Source organism: Poecilia formosa, unplaced genomic scaffold (genome assembly GCF_000485575.1).
Source record: "Poecilia formosa unplaced genomic scaffold, Poecilia_formosa-5.1.2 Scaffold60, whole genome shotgun sequence".
Lineage (NCBI taxonomy): Eukaryota > Metazoa > Chordata > Actinopteri > Cyprinodontiformes > Poeciliidae > Poecilia > Poecilia formosa.
In genome coordinates this window covers 14,003-41,937 of record NW_006799999.1, presented here as the reverse complement: position 1 = coordinate 41,937, position 27,935 = coordinate 14,003, and the positions used below count along the sequence as shown (strand labels likewise).

At 38.5% G+C, this 27,935-nt stretch overlaps 1 protein-coding gene across 8 annotated transcripts; it reads right to left on the bottom strand.

Annotated features, from left to right (window-relative positions):
- Nucleotides 1-208: 208 nt before the first annotated feature.
- LOC103139315 (myosin-binding protein C, cardiac-type-like) lies at nt 209-27,926 on the bottom strand. Of its 8 annotated transcripts, XM_007553861.2 has the most exons (33): nt 27,733-27,926; nt 23,690-23,959; nt 22,336-22,458; nt 21,962-22,039; nt 21,388-21,536; nt 20,933-21,050; nt 20,804-20,852; nt 20,239-20,277; nt 17,903-17,962; nt 17,779-17,781; nt 16,179-16,351; nt 15,958-16,090; nt 15,832-15,834; nt 15,621-15,745; nt 15,438-15,543; nt 14,857-15,023; nt 13,585-13,750; nt 13,371-13,477; nt 13,246-13,275; nt 13,021-13,160; nt 12,550-12,621; nt 10,538-10,697; nt 10,344-10,448; nt 8,709-8,897; nt 6,108-6,242; nt 5,733-5,900; nt 4,960-5,048; nt 3,999-4,194; nt 3,773-3,912; nt 2,355-2,514; nt 2,122-2,258; nt 1,060-1,246; nt 209-589 (listed from the first exon to the last, which is right to left on the bottom strand). In XM_007553861.2, the coding sequence occupies exons 1-33, from the start codon at nt 27,755-27,757 to the stop codon at nt 549-551; spliced, it is 3,843 nt and encodes a 1,280-aa protein (XP_007553923.1). In that variant the 5' UTR covers nt 27,758-27,926; the 3' UTR covers nt 209-548. The 8 variants fall into 8 exon arrangements, with proteins under 8 accessions (XP_007553923.1, XP_016527863.1, XP_016527860.1 ...); XM_016672377.1 differs by lacking the exon at nt 12,550-12,621; XM_016672374.1 differs by lacking the exon at nt 17,779-17,781.
- Between the last annotated feature and the right edge of the window lie 9 nt (nt 27,927-27,935).

Genomic DNA, 27,935 nt, shown 5'->3' with positions numbered 1-27,935 from the left:
CTTGTAAACGCCGAAAGACAGCATGTGCTTCATTTTGCTGACAAATGTTTTCATTGGGAGACATCCCAGATCATTCTTTCCATCACACGCATCCTGCTGCGCGGCGTAAGGAGGACACCTCACACGTTCACTGATGATTTGCAAGAGCCCAAAATTCCTTTATGCAAGGTGAATCGTTCAATCACAACTAAGTAAAACAGCAGTCAAGTTGGGTTTTTTTATGGTTTTATCCACACACTGATCCAGACATCATCATCCAACACTTGATATTTATTATCAGTCATATATGCTTTTCAAACACAGAAATCACAATCCTTGTAGCTTGAAAAGAGCAGCAACTACTCTGATAAAACTATGACTTACTTTCAAAGTAACACATTAGTGTGCCGATTCTGTCACTGAAAGAAACCCAAAATGTCGGCGGATGAAAAAGGACAAAGATATTATTGATTAAGCACTTTTAGGGATGTAATTTAAGCATTTTGTGGTTCTCAGGCGTTATCCTGCTGAAGATCGATTCATCGCCTCTTCGTTCAAAGACAAAACTCTCATTTACTGGCCTCTTTCTTTTCTTCTTTAGCAATCTGAGCTGCAAATCAGAAATAAATATGCATTAACTCATTAAAATATATTGGCATTGTATGAGATGACAAAAAAAAACTGCAAAAATGAACAATCAGCAATTTTACACTGATTGTTCCTTTGCTCCTTTGTGTTAAAAAAGAATGGACATTTACGGATTAAACCTGCATTAAGTTACTTTTGGTGATTTGGAGAGAAATTAACCAACTGGTATATTTAGTATAGTACATTTGAGAATATTCAGCTTCCCTATACAGATCATTTTTTTGCAAGCCCTAACCCCATCCCTACGACCTGCGAGAACTTTAATCATGTTTTTCGTAATGTGGAAATTTGAGACAGGATGCTGCAGATACTCTAATAATTCATATATGACTATAAATATTTTATTTTCTGGAGAAAGTTACCAAAATTCTATTACTCTGTAAAAATAAAACAGGTTACCGTTGCATGGATGGAAACCAGCAAGCCACTTACGTCGGACCTCCAGTTTGCACTCCACCACGTCCTCGCCCTTGTCGTTGACAGCTTTGCACATGTAGACGCCGCCGTCGAAGGGACATGGCTTACGGATCTCCAGCGTCAGAATACCTTGCTTTGACAGCATGCGATACTTGGCTTCATTGGAGATGTCCATTTTGTTTTTGTACCAGGTCACTTTGGGCTAATGGGGCAGAACAAAGCATTACAGTCATGTGACATTTTTACACTTTGAGCCATCATTGGTCCAATCTAACTGCAGATTATGTTTGGTTGTAAATTCGCCTTAATTAGATCGTAATTTATTAATCTATTATTACTTCTATTTGTTAAGATATTTTTCTGTTGCCAAATTTAAGTTATTTTGATTAAAAACTTTCATAGTTAATCCGGGCCTTGAATTGGGTAGTTTTGGTGTTTCAGTGTCAAAACTAAAAGTTTGTCAAATATTTTAATCACGTCTTTAACAGGAAGCTGTGGAAGATGAAGTATTTGGACCAGATAGCCGTAGAAATCCCTAGCAAACCCTACTGGATGGGTACAGATGAAGAAATTTACACACCAGCAGGTATGAACTAGGCCTTAAGCTACTGCTAGACATAACAGATATTGACTTCAGTGTCCTGAATCTAAAACGACAATATTTTTGTAATTGTTTTTTATTTTAGTTGTTTTTCTATCCATAAAAAAATACTCCTCGCTCTGTGCTGTTGTATATTTATTTCCTCAAAGTTTAGCACCAAAATAGCTGCTGATCTCCTTAGATAAACTGCTCTTTTTGCTACATACTGAATCCAATTGTGATTGGTTAGATTTGATTTAAGTCTGTATTTGACAGGATTTTATTTAAAGTGAATTTGACTGAATCAAAATTAACAGGTTTTTTTTCTTTTTTCATATGTATATGCATTGAATCTGATTGTCTCATAAAGCACCCAGAGATTACTTCTGTTGTGTCCTTAATCTCAAACAGTAGATTAATTCAAATTAAATTACCAACATCCTTTTTTTATCAAATACAGAACCTGAGTTTTCGTGAACTAATTTGAAGACGCATACCTTTGGTATTCCTCGCACAGCACAGCTGAGGGTGGCGTTGTATCCTGCTATTATCGATCGGTTCACTAAAGGATGTGTGAACTTGGGAGCCTCTGAGAAGTCATGCTCCCTGTATGTGGGAGATTTGTAGTCGATGCCTGCCGAGACACACAAAGATTAGGCAACTTTTTTTCTTCTATCGCGTTCTCCTTGTACTTCCTATCATTTTCCCCGAGTTATAAGACAGAGCCGACCTGATTTCTGGATGAACACGCTGTCCTTTGTGGTGAGTGGCTCCGGGCTGAGGCCCACCAGGTTGATGGAAAACACTCGGAAGATGTACTCATTCCCCATGATGAGGTCGGACACCACGCAGTGTGTTCGTCTGTAGTGATCATGGACTGTGAACCACTCCTTTATGTGAATCACATAAAACGCTTCAATGAGGTTTGATGAAACTAAATAAGTCCAAAACATCACTTCTTATCTGTCTGTCCTTTGCATGTGCAATTTTAGAGATGCATTGCTTCAAATGTGCTTTATTTTTGTTCTTCTTCTCTTCTACTGAACTAACAAAAGTAAGAGAAATCGGAAGAAGACAAAAGTATATCTTAACCCTATTGAAAAATGTGGGAAAAACTTCCACTTGTCTTCATATTGTAGCAGAAACCGAAGGCGTTTTGGTGCGGGCTATTTCTTAGATGCAGGATAGAAACAGGATACGAGGCAACCTTAAAGCACGTTTGACCTCAGTGCTTTTCTCTCTGACATGAACCAGGTAGACTTATTGGTAACACGATGACCACCACCTAAAAGCTCATTGTGTTGCAAGTAAAATTAATTTGATCTGATAATGACTGCGGTGAAACGCGAGCTGACCGCCATGCTGGCTGGCGAACAATGTCTCTGCGTCACTGCACAGACTATCTAGACCGGGTCAAGGCTGAGAGGATGAGATTAGGACATTCCTGGGTAACATGACATTCTTGGCAGCTTGAGGTGGAGGACGGTGGCAGTAGGAGTGGGTTGCCAACTGGTTCATCATTACTGGTGGACAAAGTGGACAGCATGCTCAGCATTGGATAATTGAAGAATAAATGCCTCTCTCTCTCTGTTCCTCTTTCTCATCCTTTTTCTGTGAGGAAGTAAGTGGTAGTTTTTTTCTATTTAAATAGTATCTGAGTGTCAGTCTGTCCTTTCTCTTTTTCTGTTGCTACCTGAGTCTTTTTTTATGTTTCTTTTCTAATAATACCTAAAGCCGAACTACAGAACACTTGTTAGTTTTGTTTGTGTTAGGTGTCTTAATAATATGACCATTTCCTGTTAGTGTTTGTTTTCCCGCTATTGAGACTCTTTGTCACAATTACATGTGAGCTAGATTTTAAACCTCCAAAATTATTGGACATTTTAGCATATTAATTACCAGGTGGCTCTGCAAGATCAGAGATATCCTTTATGACAAACAAACAAATAAATAAATGACATTTTTGTTCATTCATCTGACACAACAAAATAAATTCATGGTATAAATAACAGGAAAACATCATGTGAGTAAGGAACACACAAAAGTTTTATGCTTTGCCGATCTAATTAAAATACAACTAAATATTAATTTCAACTTTACTCTGATGTTTTCAACCCGGTCATTATAACAAAGAGCACAGATTCTCACCATGGTCTTCTTGTCAGCTTTCTGAACGGTGTAGCCAGTTATTTCACAGTTGCCATTGTCCTTTGGTTGCTTCCATTCCAGGGCCACATTAAACCCCCACACATCGGCGATCTTCAGGGCCTCTGGTGGCCCTGGGAGATCTACGGGGACAATAATTGTTTTATAATGACTACGGAATAATTACAGAAATTCAGCCCGGCTAAACTTTGAATGCAGTCCAACTCACCAACAATCTGCAGCGTGATTTTTGCTGTGTCTTCCACGTTCTCAATCTGCACTTTGAGATCGTACTGCCCTGAGTGCTTTCTCTCCGTCTTTCGGATGAAGAAGATCGAATCGAAATCGCTGTTCCTCACGCTTGCGATTGAGGGGTCCAGAGGTTGACCGTCTTTACTCCAAGTAATCTTTGGCCTGGGTTTACCCTGCAGACAAAGGCAAGACTGAGCTCAAAATGCAACAATGTAAAGCTTTAAATGACATTTAACTAAGTGTCACGATTACAATATTATTTAACAAAGGCCGACAGAACAATGACTCCTAATAAGTGGTAGTTGTTTGGTTAAAACAAAATACTAGTCTCATGCAAGGTTTAGAAATTGGATCTAAAACGTTGCTTTGTTGCAACTGTTAAAGAATGAAGGGAGTTTCTATAGGTGTTCTGAGGATTGAACCATCATAAGGTGTATCACATCCCGGTGTGACAGCTGCTCTGCTCAGGGGAAGAGAGCTCTGGAAAATGGAAGTAAGGGGGCTCAGACGATCATTGGAACATTACTCTCAGCAATCTGGGACAATTACACCCCCCAGCTGTCTCATAAAGACAGAACGCATCATGAAAGACTGCAATCAGCCTGCAACCTTTCTTGCAAGCCTCCAGCAGGGACCACCGAATTCAGGGACTATTTTTTTATTTATTTATTTTTTTATCTCAGTGCTGTACACCACTCTAAAATGTAAAGTTCACAATGTGCAATGTCAATGTTCATAACATATACAATGAAACAGCGTGTCCCACACACTAATGTGCAATACATATATAGTAAGTCATTAGCACAAGCTAATATTACATTATCTAGACTCTAGAGTTTATCATAACACTAGACAATGACTCCTATTGTCTTTACTAGCTGTCTGGAGGTATTTACTGTGTTTTTTGAACATAATAGTAAAATTAAAATGTAAATCACCTGGAACGGGATCAAAACGTTAACATTTTCTCCAACTTTCTTGATGAGGGTTTGTCGGAGATTTCGTGGAAGCCAAATCTTTGGGCGCTCTGTAGAAAACAAGACCAAAGTGGGCAGTAGGACATTTTTAGAAAACCTGTGAGGGTCATCGGAGGATCTTTAAAATGAAAAATAAGTGAAAAATTGAAAATAGGCAAGTACCCTAAAACAGTCACTGCTGTTTATTCTTTACCTAATTTTAACACATCAGTAATCTCAAACATCTGTTTGAATATATGGGAGTAAAAGCTGAAAAACTAAATTCTATTCTCTACAGTAAAAAAAGAAAAAACTTCATTATTGATTATGGATAATCCTCATATCTCATTTATAATATTGTGCACTGCATTTTTAAGGCTATCAGACTGGTACCTTTGTTTTTCCAAAGGTCCACCTAACCAATGGGATTAAAAAAACAAGAAAAAAATCTCTGAAATTAGTCAAGTAGTTAATTGAAAAGGAAAAGGTCTGGTAAGTCACAATAAAAATATCAACACGGATGGAAGGCTGTGCTCAGCAAATGTATCCGTAGCTGTGTAAATAAAGAGAAAGTGAGCAGAAAAAAACAAAACAAATATACTGAGTCTTTGGAAGACGTTGGAAATGATTAAATTTCTCCCTGGAGAACTCAAACACCTCACAGATTCCTGGTTACTACGCTTACGTGAAGCAAAATGAGAAACTGAATAGGCCTTAGCGGGGATGTCACAAGAATCAGCTGTAGAAATACTCACGCATGATCTCCCTGATAGTCACAGGCTGCGCCAGAACGGCCGGAGAACTGGGCCCGGCCATGTTGTAGGCCCGCACTCTGAACAGCAGTTTGTCTCCTGTGGTCAGGTTCTTGATAGTCATTGATGGTCTCTCTGTCAGACCCTGGATGGCTGGAATCCATTCATCAGCTGCCACCGTAGAGGAATACAAGTCAAAGTCACATAATTGTCATGTATGCATTGCTATTTAACAGCTAAGATAGGTAAATATTATTAATGAACATGAGCGGAAGAAGTTGTGCAGCTCATGTGCCATTTTGCTGCAAGTATTCCATTCTGGAGATAAACTCTAAAATAAGCTGCCCTTATCAGAAGCATGCAGGTGGCAGCACTTACTGCCTTCCTTGCAGTACTCGACCCCATAGCCCTCGAGCTTAGCAGCGCCGATCCTCTCCGGAGCTCGCCACTTCAGTGTGATAGAAGTGTCGCTGATGTCTTCAACGTGCAGTCCAATGGGCTCGCTAGTAGGCGCTGAGAGAGCGGCAGAGGGTAGATAAAGAGCCTGCTTAGGCGGTTAAAGAATTAAAGGCACTAAATGAACACCTAAACAAGTGGACGAGCTTGATCGACGCCACTAACGTGCCTGCAGAGCATTCAGGCATGTTTGAATGTCTGAATCTCCCTATCTCCCTTGAATTTACTGGAATTTACTTATTTGCTATTTACATCAAAATGAACAGGAGAACTGAAGACTAAAGCGTTGCCTTAACGTGCATGTGTGACCCGGTGAGCGTGCAACACAAAGCGTAACTTTGTTTCAGTAATTCTAATGAATAAATAAATGGCAGCATTGGTGAACAAACTGCAAATGCGTCATCGTTATTTCTTCTTTTTGGTGTCTGATGATTTTGATGTTGCGTACGTTTTTGGATATTGGTTTTTATTTTCAAACTGAATGTGATCAGAGAGACAAATGCAAGTAAAAATGAGAGCAAATGAGGCAGCTTGAATTTACACCAGACGTGGCCACTGATGTCTTTATATGTCTAAAATTAAAACCACTGAAAAAGGGGCACCTGTGAAAGTCATAAGTGTCGACTGACTTACATGATCTTCATCTCTGTTAACGAGTCACTGGTTACACACAGCGGGTGGATTCAGCCAGCCTGTTTTTAAATGGGACACCAGTTATCTAACAGTCTGTTACCCTGTAAGCCTGTGAGTGGCGCCTTCTTTCATGCAGAGAAATATGAGCTCTCTGTCTGACCTGCAGTTCACTGTCAGACTGAGGTCTAAGTGCCTGCTGTGCTACGTGTCTAGTGGGGATAAAATGACATGATTTTGATGTGCATAAAAAGACCTTGGTTCATTGGTTACAACCCACGCAATGTTCTAACTGCAGAGGTGCCAAAAGCAAACCACTGTTACATCCCTTTGAAACAGCTTGGCCTCTTCTTTGGGCAAAACGCAACAGATGAAAGTGCATTATTGATAGGGAAACAGACAAAGCATGTGATAGATTGCTAAATTGAGCTTCGCATGTTTCTGGAAGCTGCTCATAAAGCCAACTTAGCATCAACTGATTCTTTTGTTGTTTTCAAAGTTTTATTGTTCTGTCAGCAGAGCCGATCTAGACAGGCAGAGTGGGATACAATGACCTGAAAGCTGTTTTTATGCGCTGCTCGATACATAATCAAATCCTTGACGAACCACAACAACCTTAACCGGCACCATCACCTATAAAACTCAGATGGAAAGAATGTTCTTGTAGTTCAGCTCACATTTTAATATCACTATCATCTGGATTTTAAAACACAAACACTCCTGTATTCTTTGGCAGGTTGAATATGAAAGCAACAAGACAAAACTACACCTAAAGATAATAATTCCTTCTGCAAACATGTTGTCTGCAGCAGATTCCTCGGAGACCACGGTTTCCTTCTCTGTAGGAAAACATGCACTCCCTCCTGCTGGCTCCTCATTGTCAGCTGGATCTCCCACCTCCAGAAAGAAGGCCAACTCTGCAGGGGGTGCTGCTGGTGATAATCCCCTGGCTGCAGGAGTTAAAGAGCTCTTGGCTCTGTTGGTTTCTTCTTCTGCTTCCATAAGCATCAAATCCTCCACTGGCTTCTTCTCTGCTACATTGGGAAGCTAAAGTTTTATCATTTTTCCAGTGACTGTATGGCTGCTTATCAAGTCTGCCGTGTGTTTCGTTGTCTGTTTTCTGAGTTCATCTTCTCATTGTCTTTAACAATCCCTTTTGTCTTTTCGCTGTCTTTACTGTAGTAACCAAAATAATCTTGGACTGATTCTGAATAAGGAGTTACTCAGATTACACATCTTAAAATAAAATTTCAGTAATATTTTGATAGGTACGATTATAAATGGCACTGCTCTCATACAGATGGATATAGACAGCCTTTCAACCACAAGCCCCTGGTTGAATCTGCCTTGCAACATAAAGAGTCTTTAACTGTCCATACTGTGCAAATATAAACATATACACCATGATGACTCAAATTACCAAGGGATTTCAGGAGGAACTGAGAGTAAGCTGAAATCATATGCATGCTAAAGCCTCATGATTTTAGTAGTTCTCTTAGAATTAGTGACAGAAATGTTAACATTACACCACAGTGTTAATTCCTCTATTGGGTACACAAACACTCTGTGTGATGTTGCTAAGACAAACGAGGCCGTATTCTTGTAACACAAATAAACATCTTCTCATAACCACGAGTGAGTAAACTCTGTAACCTAAAGAAAACATCTCATGGACTAAACTGAGTCTGATCTAACCACAGCAAATATTGTTGCAGCAACACACAAGATTTCTAAAACCATTGTATGACATTTGGAGAAATCTCTTTCGTTCCTCCTGTCTTAATCAAATTGTCTTTACGACAGCCTTCCAACAACAAACAACATTTAGTAAACACATGAGGTAATTTGAATAAAAGAAATTTACTTGGTGTGAGATTCCTAATAAACACTCACCGACTGGCACGAATGGTTGGGAGGCTGGACTGTGATGTGACATGCCAATGCTGTTGACGGCATAGACTCGCATCTCGTATGGCATGCCTTCAATCATGCGCTTGGCCTCAAAGGTTGTTTCAGGGTATGGGTCAAAGTTCAGTCGCATCCACCTGTAGCTCCTCAGTTTCTTCCTTTCCACGACATAACCTTAGCATTCAAGAGCAGCACATTATATTCCTGTCTATACAGACAAATACATTTTACTACACCCATTTTTTGAGCAAAAATGACTTTGATGGATTGGTCCATTATGGTGTAACATTAGCACAAACAGCCTCACATGTGAGACCGTAGACAAAAAGCCATCAGATGTCTGACTAAATGGCATCAGAATGAAAAGTCTTAGCAAAAGCATCTTCAGAAATAAAGGTGCCAGAAAAATACAGCGTAAAAATAACAGCCCTCATCAAAAACGACTCCAGACGAAAAGATCTCAGCTATGGGCCACTGTCTACTTTAGAGAATGCATGTTAATCAAAAAAATATCCTAAATGAAATATATTTTGTAACAGTATGTTGATGTTTACCTGTGTTTTAGACATACACAGGGTTCGTTGCACGTCTGCTTCCGTATTCAGGGAAAAGCGGCCGATCACTTCCGGTCTATTGAAAATGGCATTTTACACCGAGTGCTTGCAGGGCTTGTCCAAGCTAACAATTAACGATGTACATCGTATTGTAAGGCGGGAACCAAAGCTACAACAAACAAGCTGGAGAAAGGTTTTGAGATGCCTCATTATGTATTCATGGATACGAAGGTTAGGTTTACTTTCTTTAAACTTTATGGCTAACATTAACTTTAGCTTATGCTAGTAGGCACAGGTGGATTAATTGCTCGGCTGTCTGGCTGTGGTCTGCTCACTTGTTCCCATACACTTGCTCTTCCAGGCTGAGTACAGAAGTGATTCCACTGAAATAACGCAGGGACGGCTCATTTGCAAACTTTGCTGTGCGCAGCGTTAGCTTTAACTTGTCCGTGACAAATATTTACAAGCCACCGTCTTCTTAATTCAGGATCGCTTGGAAATCCATGAAAACTTAAGAGCCAGTTGTATTTAGAAGACAACAATGTTTGGTATTGCTTTATTTGCTTCTGAAATACGACTTTGTCTTTCCTAGCTGTCATGGTAACTCAAAGCAGAAGCAAGAACGCTGTATTTCGCTCATGCGGATGTGACGTCGTGAAGAAGTGCAAAGAGCACTTCTTCATGCAATTTCTTCAAAACATGAATTTTAAAAAGTAGGAATCTGTTTTAATCATTTAGAAAATGGAAATGAATGGAATTTATCAGTTTTAAAAGCTCATTAAGTAAAGACAAATTGTAAGCAAGACCAGATGTCCAGTGTAAGAGACATTTGAAAAACTCAAAGAAATATTTTTTATGAAAAAAAAAAAAAAAAAGATTTGCAATGTGTTTCTTTCAACCTTAATACTTAAAGTATGAAGAAAAACAAACTTTTCTGCTTAGTATCAGGAGAAAAAGAGGTATATAGGTATATATTGGAAGTCTCTTTCCAAAATGTATTGAAATGACATGGAATAAAATTTATTACATAAACTGGCCAATTTCAACAATTTAGTAGTGTTGTTACCAATGATTGGATCTCCGCCATTGAAAAGAGGGGGCTCCCACTGAACAATGCAGGAATCCTCCCCAACGCTGAGGATTTTAGGAGCCTGGGGAGGATCTGGAACATCTATGTGGTAATACAGTAACGTAGTTAGAACATGTTTGTTCTAAAAGTTCATTTTGTCTTTATCAAGGAGCAGAGTATCTTTGTCTTACCAACAACCTTGACACTGATATCAGCTGTGTCTTCCCCTGCTGGGTTTCGAACGACGACAGAGTAGATCCCCTCATCCTGTCTCTCTGCACCCTCGATGGTGAAGATGCAGTGACCTTTGGTGGATTCCACGTGGACCCTGCCGTCTCCTTCTGTGATGACCTAATCATTAAAAATGAGTCAACTCATTTTGCAAAAACCCAGGCCTGACGTTGTGGTGTAATACTTTTATATAAAACAGTTGGCAAACAACTAACTAACTACAACTTGCTTGAGCGGAGGCTCATGTGCTTAAGTAAGGATTTTTGGATATTGTCAAAGAGGTGGACAGAGGTGAGCCACTTGGTAAAAGTGACTATGCAATTCCTCAATCATCTATACTTGCTTATCATTGCAGGCGTGGGTTGGGGAGATGTAGGAGGGTGACTTTTGCCAGTAGTATTTGGGCAAGAGGCAGGATATGGTCTGGTCGACAGGCCATCCCAGGGCAAATTAGGACAACTTGGATCAGTTACCCTAGCAGTCACGTTTTTGGCATGGAGTGAGACTACCCAAAAAGAACCCGCACATGCAAACTCCATCCAGAAAGACACCAGGGTTGGATTTGAACCCAGTAGCTTTTTGCTGCAAGGCAACATTGCTAACAACTGTACCATGGTGCCACCCAACTTTCATATTCTAAAACTAATTTAAGCACAGATTCAGAGTATTTATGTCAGTAGTTTGACTGTTATTCATTCACATTTTCCAGTCCTGTCATGATGAAGCTGACAAAATGAACCAAAAACAAACAAACAAAAACCTCTTCATCAAACTTTCCAATCACTGACTTCTTTAGATCAGTGTTGGACAACAGGAACATGTGTTAAGATAAGATTTTAAGGTATTTTAATAAATATAAAACATAATTAAACTTTTTTCCCCCCATTTTGTTACTATATAAGGCCACTTTGTAAAGCATACTTACTGTTCAGTCTCCTGTCATCTTTGCCTGAGAGGCTTCAGTACACAAGCTTACCTTAATCAAAGATAATTCATGCTGTTGGTATCATGCTCTTTGACTGGTGCATAACACTGAACAAAAACATAAAAATACCATCTATATTTTAGATGTACTTTTATAATATTTGTCATACTTAAACAGCAAAGTGGTAGTGTTGAAACAGTTCTTTAGGGTCTTAGTACAATTTTATAGCATTCCCAAAGCTAGCTGTTTACAACAATGATGGGGTTTTCTTCCTGTGTATTACTGGTGAGATAACAGGAATCCAATTTTCAAAAAAGCTATGTCATAAACAATTTAAACCACAAAAGCAAAAACTGAAATAATATTAAGAAGTTTTTTTTATTATTACTTATTGTTGAACAAGCCCAGGTTTTAGCCTGCTTTCATTATATTTCACATGAAATATTAGGATTTTTCAATAAATATTTATTTAATAATTGAAAAGAAGAAATTCTCTATGGCAGCCCACAAGGCTCAGTTTTAACTTGTTTACTTTTCCAGCTTTTTATATTTTCAGTTTAGCATCATCATCAAGTACTTCCATTGATCACATGTACAAAATAGAAAAATCATTCAACCATCTTGATGAACACAACAAATTAGAATTAAAGTCAAGAGATGAAAATCATTTTTACATTTAAAATATACATAAATGAGATGACTTATTTAACATAGAAAAGATGGCAATTATATAGTTGTATGGAAAAAAAAAACACTTTTTTCTTAACTGGTGAGAAATATTCTCCTTAGATTGTGAGGAGCCTGGTGTCAAATTTAAAATTGGTTTTAATGAAATATTATAAACATAAAAGGTTAACTAATTCACATGTAATGGATTTTCTCATAACTAACATCTTTCTTGCATTAAAACTTTTATTGAAAATTTGATTCCTTTGTTTTTTTTTTCAAAGAGACTATCAATATTGAAGCTGAATGCTGGCGTCATGCAAACTTGTACCAAATAAGTCAAAACAAAATATAGATATAGATATATAATCATGCACTTACCTCTCCATCATTTAGGGTCCAACAGGCTGAGTGCCCTGCTTTTTCTTCCCCACCAGGTTTTACAGAACTAGCCTACAGTTAAGGACAGCAAAGCAGTAAAAGCTGATAACAGGGAGGGTGAGAAACCTCTGATTCACCTAAGATTATTGCTTTTAGATAATAGTAGCACTCTGCTGGGTAAAAAAAATAAAAACAGCCAATGCATTAGTTTCCCTGACATTAGTGGGGCACAGCATGCTTGTTGCAAAAACAAATACATGAAAATACAACTGCTTTTAAAAGCGATTAGCATCCTTTGAGCTTATAGTAAATATGTTAGAACCCGCTTGGGCTTTCTTGTTTGCATATTAAATTGCAGGGTTGTAGAATGACAAACTGCTTTCTCAGCAGATGCCAGCTCTTACCTACAGCTCTCTGGACAGATGGCTCCTGTCAGCATATTAACAACACCAGGTGCTACATCTCTTTTACCTTCTCTCCTTTGGTCCAGATCACTGTGGGAGCAGGATCTCCAGTTATGGGGACATCCAGACGCAGTTTGTTTCCAGCCACCACTATGATTGTTGAATCAGAAGTGCGGCCCATGCAGTCAAGGTGGATCTTGGGAGGATCTTCAAAAGTAATGCATCTGGTTATAATGGGGTCTGACTTTCATTTTTCTTTGCTGTGCAAGACTGTAAGTTTGCAATTGTGTACCTTGGCGAGGCACAAAATCAATCTTCACCTCTGAAAGATCAAATATAAAGGAGAAATTCTTTAAACGTTTGGCTTGTGAGGATCAAATGATGACTTTGAAGTTTCCAAGCTTAAAAAATAATTACCCAAGAAATTGAGTTTAGCTGAGAGGTTGAAAGCATATCCGTCTGGCACAAAAGTATAATCTCCCTCATCTTCAGGTTTCACTTCATCAATGGTCAGTTTGTGGATTCTGTGTGTTTAAACATTTAGAAAATCATGTCATTGGACACGGGATCCAATTACATAACATGTACATGTTACCACACATGCATAATTTAGCAAATTTAGTGTCATCACCTTCCAATATGAGAGATGTTTGTCCTGGCATTGGGTTTGACTTCAACACCGTTCTTGTACCAAGTTCCCTTCACATTCTCATCCGACACTTCGCATTTGAACACCGCCTGATCCTTTGCCTTTACCGTGAGGTCCGCAATGCTCTGGTAGATCTCCAGTTCTTTCTCTGTGCAGTCAGAAAAAAACAAACAAAAAAAAACACAAGCCCTAGGAGCTCAGAATTAAAATCATCATGGGCTTTACACTTTTGATGGAAAAAGTTACAGGGATACCATTTGAGGAGTGGCGTGATAATAAAGGTCCAGCATGAAGCATCGTTTTCTATAATACAGCAATGTGACGGAGATAAGAGAGGAAGTGTGTATGACTTGTGAAGAAAAATAAAATGGGTACCTCCTGAAAAACACATGCAGGAGCTCTAGATTATTTCTGCATATCATAATAAAATATGCATGGGCGATATTGTCCACTGTGAAATTCAAAGGCTACGCTAGTCAGCACACTGCCCAGGCAGAATAAACAGATATGGTGGGAATGGTGCTATAATAGAAACTCTGCTGTGGACTGAGGTGTTGATCCTTGTTTCAGTGTAGCAGCTGGTCATTCTTGGCAGGTTAGAGTTTAATTAACAAGGCATATAAACAGCAGGAGCAGCTACTGGGCTTCAAATTATACACAAAACCTCCTGGGACATCAGAACAGATTTAAGTCAGGAATATAAAGGGAAAGCTATCCGCAGTGCAACAACTGGACTAAAATTTGACTTTAAGGAAAACAAAAAATGTGAAAATATTTATGAAGTCATGCATGTGTTCAAAGTTGTTTTAAGTTTAAAAGGAGGATATGTATTTTAAGAGATTAACTGAAGTCATGGGTGGAACTAGATGGAGCATATTTGTATCTGGAGGTTTAAAACATTAAAACATTGTTTTAATGGAGGATGGAAACTTAACATCTGAATCACTGACTGGGATAAAATGTCAGTAAATGAGCTCACATTCTTCCTTTTCACTTCCAATCCGACAACTCAAAACCGAGAAAGAGAACCAGCACGTACTGAATGGCGCTCTGCCTTTCAGGTGATGCACATGTACGTCTTCTAACTTTAGCTGACATGCTCCTGGTGCCGGAACCTGTGCGGATCTACGCAAGCTACACAGTGTCAACCTGCCAAGAATGACAAGGCTGCACGACTACTGGCCTAGCTGTGATGAGATGTGTATTTGGACAATTCATCACTGACAGAAGAAACAGCCAAAGTGTAACTCTCACCCTGCACCAGCAGTTCAGCTACAGACTCTCCTCCGTTTGTTTTGACCTTGTAGTGTCCACCGTCTTCTTTGGTGGCTTCGTTAATGATCAGCACATGCTTGCAGCCATCTTTCTTGAAGCGATATTTCAGGGATTCATCTCTGGTCAGTTCAACCCCGTCTTTCTCCCTGGACAAGAAATACATTACCATTCACTAATACTGTCAGTTCACTGTGTTTGAGGTATCTTTGAGCTTCTTCGGTGTTTTGTTTCCCTTTATCCATTTACAATGTAGCCATTTTAACTCAAGACCTCTGACATTTACATTTATTGTTTATGAAAGTTGTTTAAACATGTAATCATTAAGAGTCAATGAAAATAAGGCATACTGAAGTAAATCTCATCTGATATGATTGTGTAAACATTTTTGTCTGCTTTTGGATAATATGGTTTTTATCATTACACCTTTAGTGGGAAAATAGATTTTATTTTGGCAATTATGATTAACATATTTTTTTTTTTTTTTTTTTTACTTTTTAGCCATGATTCATTAGCATGAAGCTTAAACTACTAAAACCGTAGTGTAGAGAATAACATCTCACCATTTCACATTGGCTCCTTCTTCTGATACTTCGCACTCTAACTCTACCCGCTCGCCCTTCATCACCATCTGATCCTCCAGATTTTTTACAATTGTAACAGGAGGCTCTAAAGACAAAACAGACGAGAAACATAAAGTTCATTGCGTGCTGATTTGGTCCAAACTGCTTCTGACTGTTTATTACCTTTAACGAATAGCTCTGTTGTGCATTTCTCCTCTCCAATGACACATGTGTAAGCTGCATCATCCGCTAAGGAGCAGTGGTTAATGGTAAGGTAGCGCATGTTTCCAACGCTCTCAAAGATATACCTTTGGGAAAGCAAGAATATTTTCGTAGCTCAAAGAGATGGCATTGTTTTATATCAATTTTTCAACAAAACTCAGAAGATACTTACTTGCTGAAGATGTATTGAAAGGATAGGTCATTATGATCCAGATGCAGGGGAGAAAAGTGGATATTCATAGTTAAGTACATATGCATGGGGGCAGAACGTCCTTATTATATGCAAGTAAGTTCAAACCTTCCAGACTTTTGGATTTCTTGTCCATTCTTAAACCACTTCACCTCCACATCTTCATTGGCAACCTCGACTCCCAGCTTTATTTTATGGCCCTTTAACACCTGGTATGCAGGATCCAGCTTTTTGAGGAATGCTAAATATAAATGGCAAATGAAAATCAGCCTTTCAAGTTTTTGCAGGTTCAGATGAAGCAATGCCTGTTTTAATCCCGGCATACTGACCTTCACTCTTCTTTTCTTCCTTCTTCATCTTCTTAAGCCTCTTGAGCATCCCTCTCAGGTCGGTGATGCCGTGCTGGAAAGCAATCTTTTCATATTCTGAAGGGGGAGCGTGACTGAGGATGTTCCACACATCAACATCAGGATCTGTGTTCATGTGTGCCGGTTTGATGGACCTGAGACAATCGGGTAACGCTGTTAAAATCAGGCACGAAGCAAAGACTTTGAAATGTAAATCATGAACAAAAAGCTACACCTGAAAAGACTAATTAGATTTGGGCTGCTTATGTTAATCTAAGTTGTATTATTTTTTTGTCCAAAATACATTAAAATTATAAATCAGCTTCAATATTTAAAAATATTATGGTTAAAAAATATGCTAAAAACTTAGAAATAATAGAAAAATGTCAATATGATTGCGGTTTGCAAGGAGCTGACATGTTCAGAACAAGCACCAGAGGGCAGAAATGATGGCATCGCCAACGATCTGGAGTTTTATCAAGGTGTTTCTCAAGAGTTCGTCAGTAGTGAGTGAAGGTCACTAAACCCAGACATGGATCCCATTACAGCTTTACATGGGTGGTCGAATCGTGGGGAATTAACAGTTGTCACAGTGGCACAGAGTTGGAAGTGATGGGAATGTGAGGGCTGGCAAACATTGCATGAAAGGTTCCAGCTGCACAAGACGGTCAACTCCAATGCAGTGCTGTGTTTTGTGCACGAAGCATAGCATAACCTTGAACCAGCTGGTCCTGATATGCTGTGGAGGTATTGTGCTCTTTACAAATGTCACCCTTCTCCAGGTCTCGATAGAATGACATCCGCAAGACTGAAGGTTCACTATCCCCAAGGACAGCATGACTAAAACCACAGCATATTTAGCCACATACTCTGTGACAGCAACAGCAGCAGCCAAAGACTGATTAAGAGTAATACATTTAAGAAGAAAATCACATTTACCAGAATTAATTACCAGAAAAAGTAATTTTTCCCAAGCTAAAGTAATTCTCAAATGTATGGGGAGTCAAATCCCAAATATTTCACCTCTGGTCCAAATAAAGTCTCTAAAGACTGAAATAAAAGTAGATAACATAGTAGTTTTTCACACCACAGGATGAAGCTCACACAATCTTAAGAAATTGTCCCGTCCTCAAAAGTCATTTCTTTTTTTTTTTTGCAGTGAATTACTTTTATATTAAAAAAAAATATGATTCCCAACCTCTGAAAATGTCAGCAGGCTCTCACTCGTGCAGAGAATATTTGAAAACAAAAGCACCATTATGAGAATTAAGAAAAATGCAGATATTATGTAATTAGGAATGAAGGGGTTCCCTTTCCACTTCAGCAAACTGCTGAACATTTAGGAATCAAATAACATGAGTCGGACCTCAAACGCATGCTAACGCCATGCTAACGTCATGCAACAAGTAGGTTTAACGTTGCTTTTATTTTGCAACGATTTCATTATTATGATAATATAATGTTAAGATTTTTTTATATGCACTGACTGTCATAAGAGAGATTAAGTGAAATTGTTATTAGTGATCATAAGTTTGTTTCCTATAGGTTACTTATATAGTTTGCAATTGTAGAAATGACTTACTCTCTGTGGACAGAGGATCACCCAGAAAGAATAAAAAAACAAAAAAATATCAGGCATTTTTATGAAAGTGAAAAAAAGTCACCATTGTTCTTAGTAGAACTTTTTAAAATGTTTATTTTCTCACCTCTTTTTTAATAAGGCACTGAAGTCCAGCTCTCCTGAATCGTCTTTACCATCTGTGCTACTGCAGACATCAAAAAGCATCAACAGTGTAGCATATGGCTTAATCATTTAGATTCTCCAAAGAACAGAAACGTGTCACTGCAGATGTTTCCTTCTAATGAAACACTTTATATTGCATTTGCTTTATGCAAAATTAAAAAAAAGCCATGTGTGGTTTTGCTCTATCAGAGATGCACACAATGGTTTTGGGTGTTGGTTTTGCAGTCACAAGTCTCTCCCAATTCAACGGTTTGAAAATGCTTCAGAAGAATGACAAAGTATAGAGTTTACTTTTAAGCTTTTACCAGTCTGGATGAGTATGGAAAAGAATGAAATGACATACAGCAACATGTCTGAACTTCAATGGGAAACAGTTTCCTCCTGAAGACTGAACCAGCTGCCAAGCTCAATGTATTGATTGCTGGGCTAATGTAATAATCCATTTCTTCAAGAGTGAATTTTAGCTGTGATATTTCAAAATAACAAAACAATAGAACAGTTAGAGTGGCAAAAAAAAGTGTACAGCCTTCTTATCTTACAGAAAAAAACTTAAACTGTTAAAACAACAAAACCCTTAAGCAGTAGTTTTCTCAACATTGGTTCAAAATGATGTCATATTACCTCAAGATAATTAAAAATCATGATACTGTTACTAAAGTTTGAGATACAGTTATCTTGATAAAAAGAGATTTTGAAATATCATGTAAATAAGATGAAGAGCTAAATATTTAACCCTTGTGTCTAGAAATGGGGTCCACCGACCCCACACACGTAAAACTCGTATCATTTGCCACAGTCCTCTACGTTTTCCTCAGTCTTCGCACGCTCAAGGGTTAAACGAATGAGGAGTAATTGCCAAATTAAACATCTCTGTGTTTTAAGATAATAATATAATGAAAACTGTTTCCATGACCACATTAAGTTGGGGGGTCTCAGTATTGTGTGATAATGAAACTTTCTGTGTGACAACTCCAGATAATTGAATAGGTGAACGGCAGTAAAAACAAAAAAAGCATTAAATCGTATTATGTCATGTTACCATAATAGTAAAACTATTGTCAGAACAAAACAAGCTTGGTGTTTTGATATCTTGAGGTAACTGAACTGTTACGACAAAAAGCTTAAGATGTAATTATCTAAATTTAATAAGCTCATGAGAAAGGAGGTCAACGAAAGATAGGAATGTTATCACTGCTAAATAAGCTTGAGATCTGAATATTTCTATGTCACAAGATATTAAATATGAAACAGGATCAAAACAAGACGACCTTGAAATATTGCTGTCTTACATGCACGCTGTTTGGGTTTATAAATGGGCTTTTTATGCACAATCTTGGAGCCTTTAAAATGAGTTTGCACACAGCTGGAATTTAGAAGTGGAAAACGTGTAGGAACCCTGTCTTTACTCATCAGCATCAGCTGCTAACAACTCATGATTTGGTCATGTCTTGCAGTAGGTGATTGTTCCTTTGGGAGGTCACATGATGCCTAGCGAAGAAAGGAAAAAAGGCAGTAGGGAGAAAAACATGACATAAAAGATGCAATATGTAGCAAGACCTAAAAGCACAAAACCATCTCACCAAGCTGCAGCCATAATCCAAGCAATGACAAAACAAAACAGTCGTCGTGAAGCAAAGCAGGCAACCGCAGCGTGTGTTTGTTTCTTATCAGTGGGATGAAAGATTAAAAAAAACAGAGGCATAGACGAGATAATCTCCAACCTCTGACCCAACAGCACGTGAAGGTGAGTCTCTGCTCTGTGTGGTGAAGTTACAACACACTGTAGCTGCACTTCCTCTGTGAGGCAGGCAACCCCCCCCCCGCCCCCCTGGAGGTGGTCTGCTGCTGAAAAGCCTGAATGTCTTAGCACATCCTGCACTTTCAGTACAATAACACCACCGTCAAATCTCACTCGGCCACATGGCTGCTTGGGCAGCTGGCTCGGCTGTTTTGATTGAGACTCAGGAGGGGATCAGAAGAAGCTGACATGTGCTGCTGCAAGCTATTTAATGGATGGAAGACCAAATCATAAAGTTAAAGGTTAACACCATGTTAATTTTGGTATTTAACTTCTGGGTTTAGCTCTCTGTTGATCTTCCTCCTGTGGTCAGTCTCAAAACTCGGTCAACTGGCGGCTGAGAAATCCAAAACGTCGGATTGTTTGGCTTGAACGCAGAGACTAATCAGTCCGTGAAAGAGAGCGACAGCCTCTATTCCTGGTCCAGATTTCTCTGTTTTTAAACAATCCAAGTCTTTAGAATTTGACAACGAGCCTCCGTGGTTGCACCAAATCTCTACCTTGTTGCTGTTCCACTTCTCTTCTTACCGCCTTCACTCCTGATAAGTTAGCATTTTTCACAGTTATTTACCACACATACTATGATATTAATCCAATGCATTTTTATACTCAGTACTTGTGCTGCTTAATATGAAGCTCCTAACTTGAATTCTGCAGGAAAATATTTTTCTTATTGCTAGGCTTTGATTTCAAGTACAACTACAAAGTCATGCAGGAAGCTATTCTTTCTAGCACCTATGCAAGGGCTATTTGACACTGAAATAATTTCTGGTTAGACAACCATAGCATTGGTTATTTTCTTAAAAAAAACAACTTAATTTTTCCTTTAAAATCAGTGTTACTCTTCAAGCCAAAATCCTTCTTTTTCTCTTACATCATACATAATACATTGACATAAACATTTTTTTTTTCCATTTAGCCAGCAAAGCATTAATATCAAATGATTTTTTTTCAAACATTAGAACACAATATTAGCTCAAATTCAGCAAAAGATCCGCAGATCCTTAATTCATGCTTTGTAATTTGACGTAAATAAAAACGTTTCATGCATTCTGAGTCACTTACGTGCGTCTAAAAGCCGCTCTTATATCCAGACCTTCAGTAGCTCGAGCCTCTGAAACAAGAGCAGATCCCAAACTGATCGAAACATCTGTAATCATAATACATAGAAAGCAAAGCATGCACAACACTCACCATGTACGACAAGGTCAAAATTGCAGCTGTCAAACTTGTCCTTGGATGAAACTTCACATCTGTAACCTCCAGCAAAGTTAGGCTTAGCAGCAATGATTTGCATCTCAAATGTGTACACCTGAAACGACAGATGGTGATGATACAAGGTGCAACAACACAAATACTGAACTATATCACTCAACAAAACAACTAAAAACTTTGCAACTTTGCTTTTTTAATACAGAGAGTCCCACATGCAGTTCAAAATGTGATTAGCACATGTGTCTGAAGAAAGAGCTTTCCTAACTTTGGCAAAAAAAAAAAAAAAAAAAAGTACAGAGTACAGATATGTTGCCTCTAGTAGTTTTATACTTGTTTTCAACAAATTCTTACAACTAATAAATGTTAACAAATAAGACCAATCAACACTGAAATGATGAACAATCAGCGTGTTTCTTTGTATGCCTTCAGTTTACCTTGGTGTTGCGGTCGTAAGTTTCCTTCAGCTGCAGGTGTTTTCCAGACTTGCTGGCCAAGTCCATCCACTTCCCTTTGAACCATTTCACGCTGGGTTTCTTCAGAAGTGATTCAGCATTTACTTTAGCCACAAATGTGATATTTTCACCTTCGTACAAGAAAAATACAGATACAGCATTCTGAAAGTTAGCAGCATTTTTTATACTATTATTATTATTACTATTATTATTATTATTATTATTTCTACTGCTGGGTGAAGATGTGGAAATGTAAAGAAGAGGAAATGAAAAGTAATGAGAAATTTGAGTTCATATTATGTTATATTGGTTTTCAACGAATTAGAAATACAACACTGGTCTGTCTCTTTTACAGCAATTTAATTTAGCATGTCTGATTCAGTAATTGGACTGAAACACTGGCAACACTTCAATGAGAGACCAGCATCTGTCTATTTCTTCTATTTCTGTTTTTCTACGTCCATATTGAACTTTTTTTACTTGGTTAAACTAAAAACACGAAACACTGAAGTAAGCTTTCCTTCAAAATGAAGTCTGGTGCATCACATCCACTCACCCACAGTGACTTCTCCACACTGAGGTTTCTCTGTAAAGAGTCCAGTCAAGTCCTGTCTGGTGTCTGGAGGGTGAGCATCTAAAGAAAAATCCAGCTCAAGTTAATTAACAAACAAAGTGAAAGGAAATTAAAGATGAGCAAACTGCATGACAAAGATCCGCATTTAAATGTCGACTAATTCAGTCTATATTTTAAGAAGATGTTAAAGTTGCTGGAAATAAACAAACAAATGAGTTTTGTTTTCGTATATAAGAACATACACTATTTTTGCACTCAAATATGAAGAAAGTCTTTTACATAGAAATCTGAAAACGTGTGAAATGTTTCAGTGTAAAATGCAATGGGAGCCTGATGATGGTTACCCAGTAACGCACCCTCAGCTGGCTGAGCGTCGGGTTTTGCAGCAGAGGTTTCTCCCTGCGTGGAAGCTGCAGGAGGTGGAACCGAACCCTGGTCAGCTTTCCCAGTTTCACCAGCAGGGGCCTCAGCTGGAACCTCTGCGTCGATTTTATTTTTGGTGGCATCAAAAGCACAGCAAAAGAGATAAAAAGCAGTGAAAGTAAACATTCTGCGTGGGAAGTGAGTATTTATCCGGCAAATATGCTGCACTGAACATTTAAGTTCTAAATATTTCTTATGACTTATATTATCTAAGTGGCAGGCTAACTTTTCCACATGTTATCAGTGGCCTGTCATGACGGTGCTCAGGGCCTGTTGAGTGGCGGTTACTCATGAGGAAATAATGTGCTGGTGTCCAGGTCACCGTGCAGGAAGAGCGAGCGTGGCGGCAGCTGGTTTTCTTCAAAACATTTGCTTTCGTCTTATAAAATATAAACATCCTAAGTACGTTACAGTGACAGTGCACTGGTGCAATGTTAGTCAGTGACACTAAGCAAAACCTGGGAAAATGCAGTGCTAATATCCTGGAGGAAATGAAACACAATTGGCACTTGGGAAAGGGCTGTTGGGAACGTTTAAGGAATTTTTTAAACAAATGGGAAAATAAACACTTTAGGAGCATTTTCTCAAACCACAGTTATTTTAATGAACAGCGGAGTAACGTGAGGAAAACACTCATCATTAGTTTATTACTTTCATCTGGAGGAAAAAGCTATTATTACTAGCACATCTGGTTTCTTCACTTAGAAATTTGTGTTTTTATGTACAATGAATAAGGATAATCAACTATTTAAAAACACGTGGCGTGTTAAAGAAGTACTGTTTTAACTTTAGGCTTAAGTTGTTTCTCAAAACTGCAAATTAATTGTTTCATTATGGTGTAAAGCAAAGCTCCGATTTTGAATGTTTTAGTTTTTTTTTTTTCGACAGGTGAGTGCTGCTCCATTTTTCTCCTAGTTCTAAACCCAGTTTTTGAGCTACCATTTTTTTTTTTTTAGAAAGTTTGCAGCTTTCACTCTGATCAAAGCTTGGCTTTTAATTTTTTGATTAAAAAGCTTCAGTGGAGGAAAAAGTTGTTAATTTCTCAACATGTTCTACTAACTCTTCAAAAGCCAACAACAACAAAAAAACCACTTCAGGCTGTTTCAGAGATTTGATCAGAGGACGTAGAATCATGGTAACATCAAGCACATGCAGTGCATCAAGTGTTTACTGCCTCAGTGGTTTTCCAAATTGAGTGCTGTGCTTTGTGTTCGGTGACGACTACACGAGCTGTGGATGAGTGATCAGAGGCTTCAAATGCACAGCTGCAGCATCAAAGTCTCCCACCTGGCTTTGATACGACCCGCAGCTCAAACTTGACCTTCGAACCACCAGCAATCACAGCATAGACATTGGCATCTTCCACGGTGATGTGTTTTATGGTGAGGGAGTGCTTGTTTCCAGTGGCCGTGATTGCATATTTATTGCCGCTGGCGATGTCCTTTGAGTTGCACTGCCATTTCACTTTAGCTTCAGACTTCTCTGTCTCGGCCTCAAAAACCACACAGGATCCCTCCTCTGCCTCCTGAGTCTTTGGTTTCTTGGAAAATGCTGAAACTAAAAACATTGGAGTCAAAGTACACTCTCTGAAGCGTAGAAAAGTGAGTGCGATCTCTTCGATCAGGGAGCTCAGCTCTTCGTTCTTTTGCTGAGTGGTGATTAATCAATCGTTGTGTCAATGCCAAAGAGATATTGAGCTTCCTTTTATGTTGATCTCGTTTCGCAGGGGGGAAGCTGAGATTAAGAGCTTCAGAGCCGTCGTAGGAGTCAATGAACGAAAGGCCTCATTATAAACAACAGAATAAAAAAAATTTGCATGTCTAGTTGTTCAAAACAATACATCAAGTGTTACGTCCTATTAAAGTGACCCAAATCTGCCTGCACACTTTAGGGTTTATTTTGGGTTGCTAGTGAAAGGTTGCACATTCTTAAAAACATGTACATCGCTCTCCCTGGGCTACAAGAACAAAATTCTCTCTCTTCTTGCTGCCTTGCTCGGGGTGTAACAATGTCCACTCCTAATTTAATTTTGTTCTTATGGTCCTGGTTTAGACATTCTTACAGCTTGGTCTCAAAATATTACAGAGACAGAACTTTTTTTTTATTCTCGTGTGGTGTCAAACAAAGGGGCGTTGTTGATGCAAAAAAAAAAAAAGGTCTTTCTTGCTTTAGTGCTGAAGAATGTGAAGAATGAAATGTTCACATCAGAACGTCCATCTTATTTTTCTTACATCTGTCGTCTTTTGTCTTGAATTTCTCTCTAGATTTGTTGCAGCATTTATCTTTGTCAGATCTCTACATTGTTGTTATCTTTGCCTTTGTTGTAGTTTTATATCCAGTTTAGTGACCAGTTTTCATATTAGTTCCTCCTGGTTTATTCCTATTTAAAAGAACTAATTAATTCTGTTTGCACAAACACCCACACATGTGCAAACCGTCTTGATTTCCATCCCATGTCCAACTACTGCAGCACAAGCACTCAGCAGAAAAACCAGATGCTTTATTCTAATTCTCTCAAAGAAGATGTGAACTTTTTTTTAAAATAAAATACACAAGAATGATGCCACTGAAATCACCACTGATATAAAAAAAAGAAATGCAGTTATGTTGAGCAACAATTTTTCAGGTTGAAGGTGAAAATAAGGCTGACCCTTAAGGTTATCAGCTTAAATACTTTTGATTGTGAGTCATAAATCAAAATAGGAAGCTATGAAATATCAGAAATGCATTATATTAAAAAAACTGATGTTAGAGAATCAATTGCAATGCTGAGTGTCGTTAGCGACCTACCCTGACCATGATATTTCCTTGTAAAGGTCTTCTCGCTGTGCCTGCGTAATACGCCATCTGTTAAAGTTCCTGCTTTGTCCCTGTTTGGAAAAGTTGTTGCTGGCAAACAGTTGTCGTCTTTAAAAGGGGTCTAAAAATAGTGCGACTGAAAGCTCTGACGCTGGAGGTGTTTAACACACAGCATGGTGTGCCTGGAATCCTGAGCTGTATGTATGCGCCCTTACATAGATACAGATGCTATTTACAGATTTAAATGTGGGACAATTCAGCATATGAGTACAATGTGGACCAAACAGTAAATACAAAAAGAATAAAATCAGACAAATAAATTAATAAAAAAATAAAATAAAATACAACTGTATAAGACTGTCATTTTCAAGCAAGGCATATTAATAAAACAGTAATTATTTTTTGATGATTTCCAGCCATCACATCATATTAGGGTGTTATCATCTAAAAAGTAGGAACCTAAACTCCAGTGGATGAATGGATGGTTGGGTGGATCTTTCTGTAATGGAGTAATTCAAACCACTACACACCATAGTGTCTCTTTTATCTTTCAAAATATCTCCAACCTGACAAGTGTCGTAAATTTCACTGGTGTGTTCCACAGATCCACATGCGTGCTTAAAGGCATCTTACAAACTGTGCAATCGTGGCTTTGGATGGTACAACACACCACATTTCCTCTCCGTATTCGAGGTTACTTGCGTCACATGTTCTCCCTGTGTCGCTGTTTTGTTACTCGCATGTCATAGAGATACACACTTCTTAAGAAGCCTCTGACACAAGCCGTGTTCAAGGATGTCTAGTTTGGTTTCCACAGGGGTTGTCAAAAATACTTTCCACTGCACGTTATCTTTCCATGAATTTCATTGTAGAGTTGGAATTGTAATGCACTTTGACCAGGCATACTTAAAGCCATTTCTGTTTATTAACTTGCTATGAGACCTCATCATCTGCAGATTAATTCCCTATTTTTCATATTTGCAGATGGGGGATTTTAGTTGTTTTTTTTTCTAAGTTATACACTGGAAAAATAATTTCAGATTAACATAAAATAACAGTGTTTTAAAGAATCTGCATTAATTTTGAATTCATACAGTTTTTGCAAATATAATAAATGCCTTAGTAGTCTTCAGCTGTGTTTTGTATTATTCCTGTTCGGAGTTAAATAAATGGTACATGGCATTTACTTGCATAACTTCTTACCTAGTCCAAAGGACTAGAAAGTGCTTTTCGCTATATTTGGTCAGTCTTCCACCCATTCACATGCTGAAGGTCAGCTGCTACAAGTAGCCACAGCTGCCCTGGGGCAAGCTGAAAGAAACGAGGCAGTCACAATGACTGAGACACAGAGAGTGTGGGTGTGTGTGCCGGCATCTTTACCCAGACAATGTTTATAATCATATTTTCTTATAGGAATTATACTGGGTACAACATGGGAACCATAGTAACAGTTGACCGGCGAAGGAAGCGAAAACTTTCTTTTTTTTCTTTTTTCTTGTACCATCCTGTGAAAACATGATGCCCAGGATGTTGTGCCTAAGTATTCACATCACAGACACTTTAAGTTAATGTGGTCATGGGAAAAATATCAATATGTTCCCTAAGTTTGTAAATGTGGGTGTATTTCTCTAGCATAAAAGAAGCTGAATGAATATTGTTTAAAAAAACAAACAAACAAAACAAAACAAAACAAAAAAACAGGTGGATTCCTTATTTAGCTTTGCTTGTCAAATGATTTCTGCATCACACAGGCCGCAGGGTGTTAATAACAGCTATTAGTATAACTACAGGCTCAAGATGATCCAAACAGTTTCTGTGCTGCTCAAATGCTTCACACTGCAGGTCTTACCACACACAAGTGAGCCATTTGGACACCACTGTGCCATCCGATAGCACAAACAAGCAGCTCATCCTCGCCCTCAAAGGGGAAACTGTGGTTATCATTTGTCAGGCTGGAATCCTGTTGGGGGGTTTTGGATCTCTGGATCATTTTGTGTATGCAGCCATGTCAGAAATGTGACAAGTGTGTGGAGTTCATCTCATACGAAGCCTCCACCTGGGGGCGCGTTGACAAGAGTTCCTGTAGTGACCGACTTGTTTCCTGCTGAAAGCATTTTGAACGTGGCGGCACATTATTGCACCTGCTTCCTTTGGCTCCCACCTGAGCACCGTTACATCTTAAAACCAGCAGTATGAATTATGAAACAAAAGAAACAAATGTAATTCGCAAAACTAAAATTATAATGTAGACGTTACACTTGTTGTGTTTTACTCTTTGTATTGTCAGTGCCTTTAAGTTTGAACTCATTTATGTTTTGCTTATGATGCAGTTTTATATTTGTCTCATTCTTTATCCAATTCATGCAAATATTTTCAAAATGTTTAGTGCTTTGAAATAGTTTTCCTTTTTCGTTTAATATCCTAAAAAAAAACAAAAAACATACATTTGGTGTGACTGTAGCAAGAGCAGATGTAATCTGAGGTAAGACGTTAAGTTGTTGTAAGTTGAGCAGCTAAATGAAGAAACATACCTGTTTTTTTGGCCGGTTCTGGCATCCTGAACGATATCCTCTCTCTTCTGCAGTGCTGCTCAGTTTGCTCCTGGGGTCAAGCCTCAGCTTTTAATAGTGGTCTTGTTTCCAAACCCAGCCCACTCCTTCAGCCATTTTCCACCTCAGACCTAACAGAGTATGAAGAAACAAAAAAAAAAACACACACACACACTGTTTCTCCA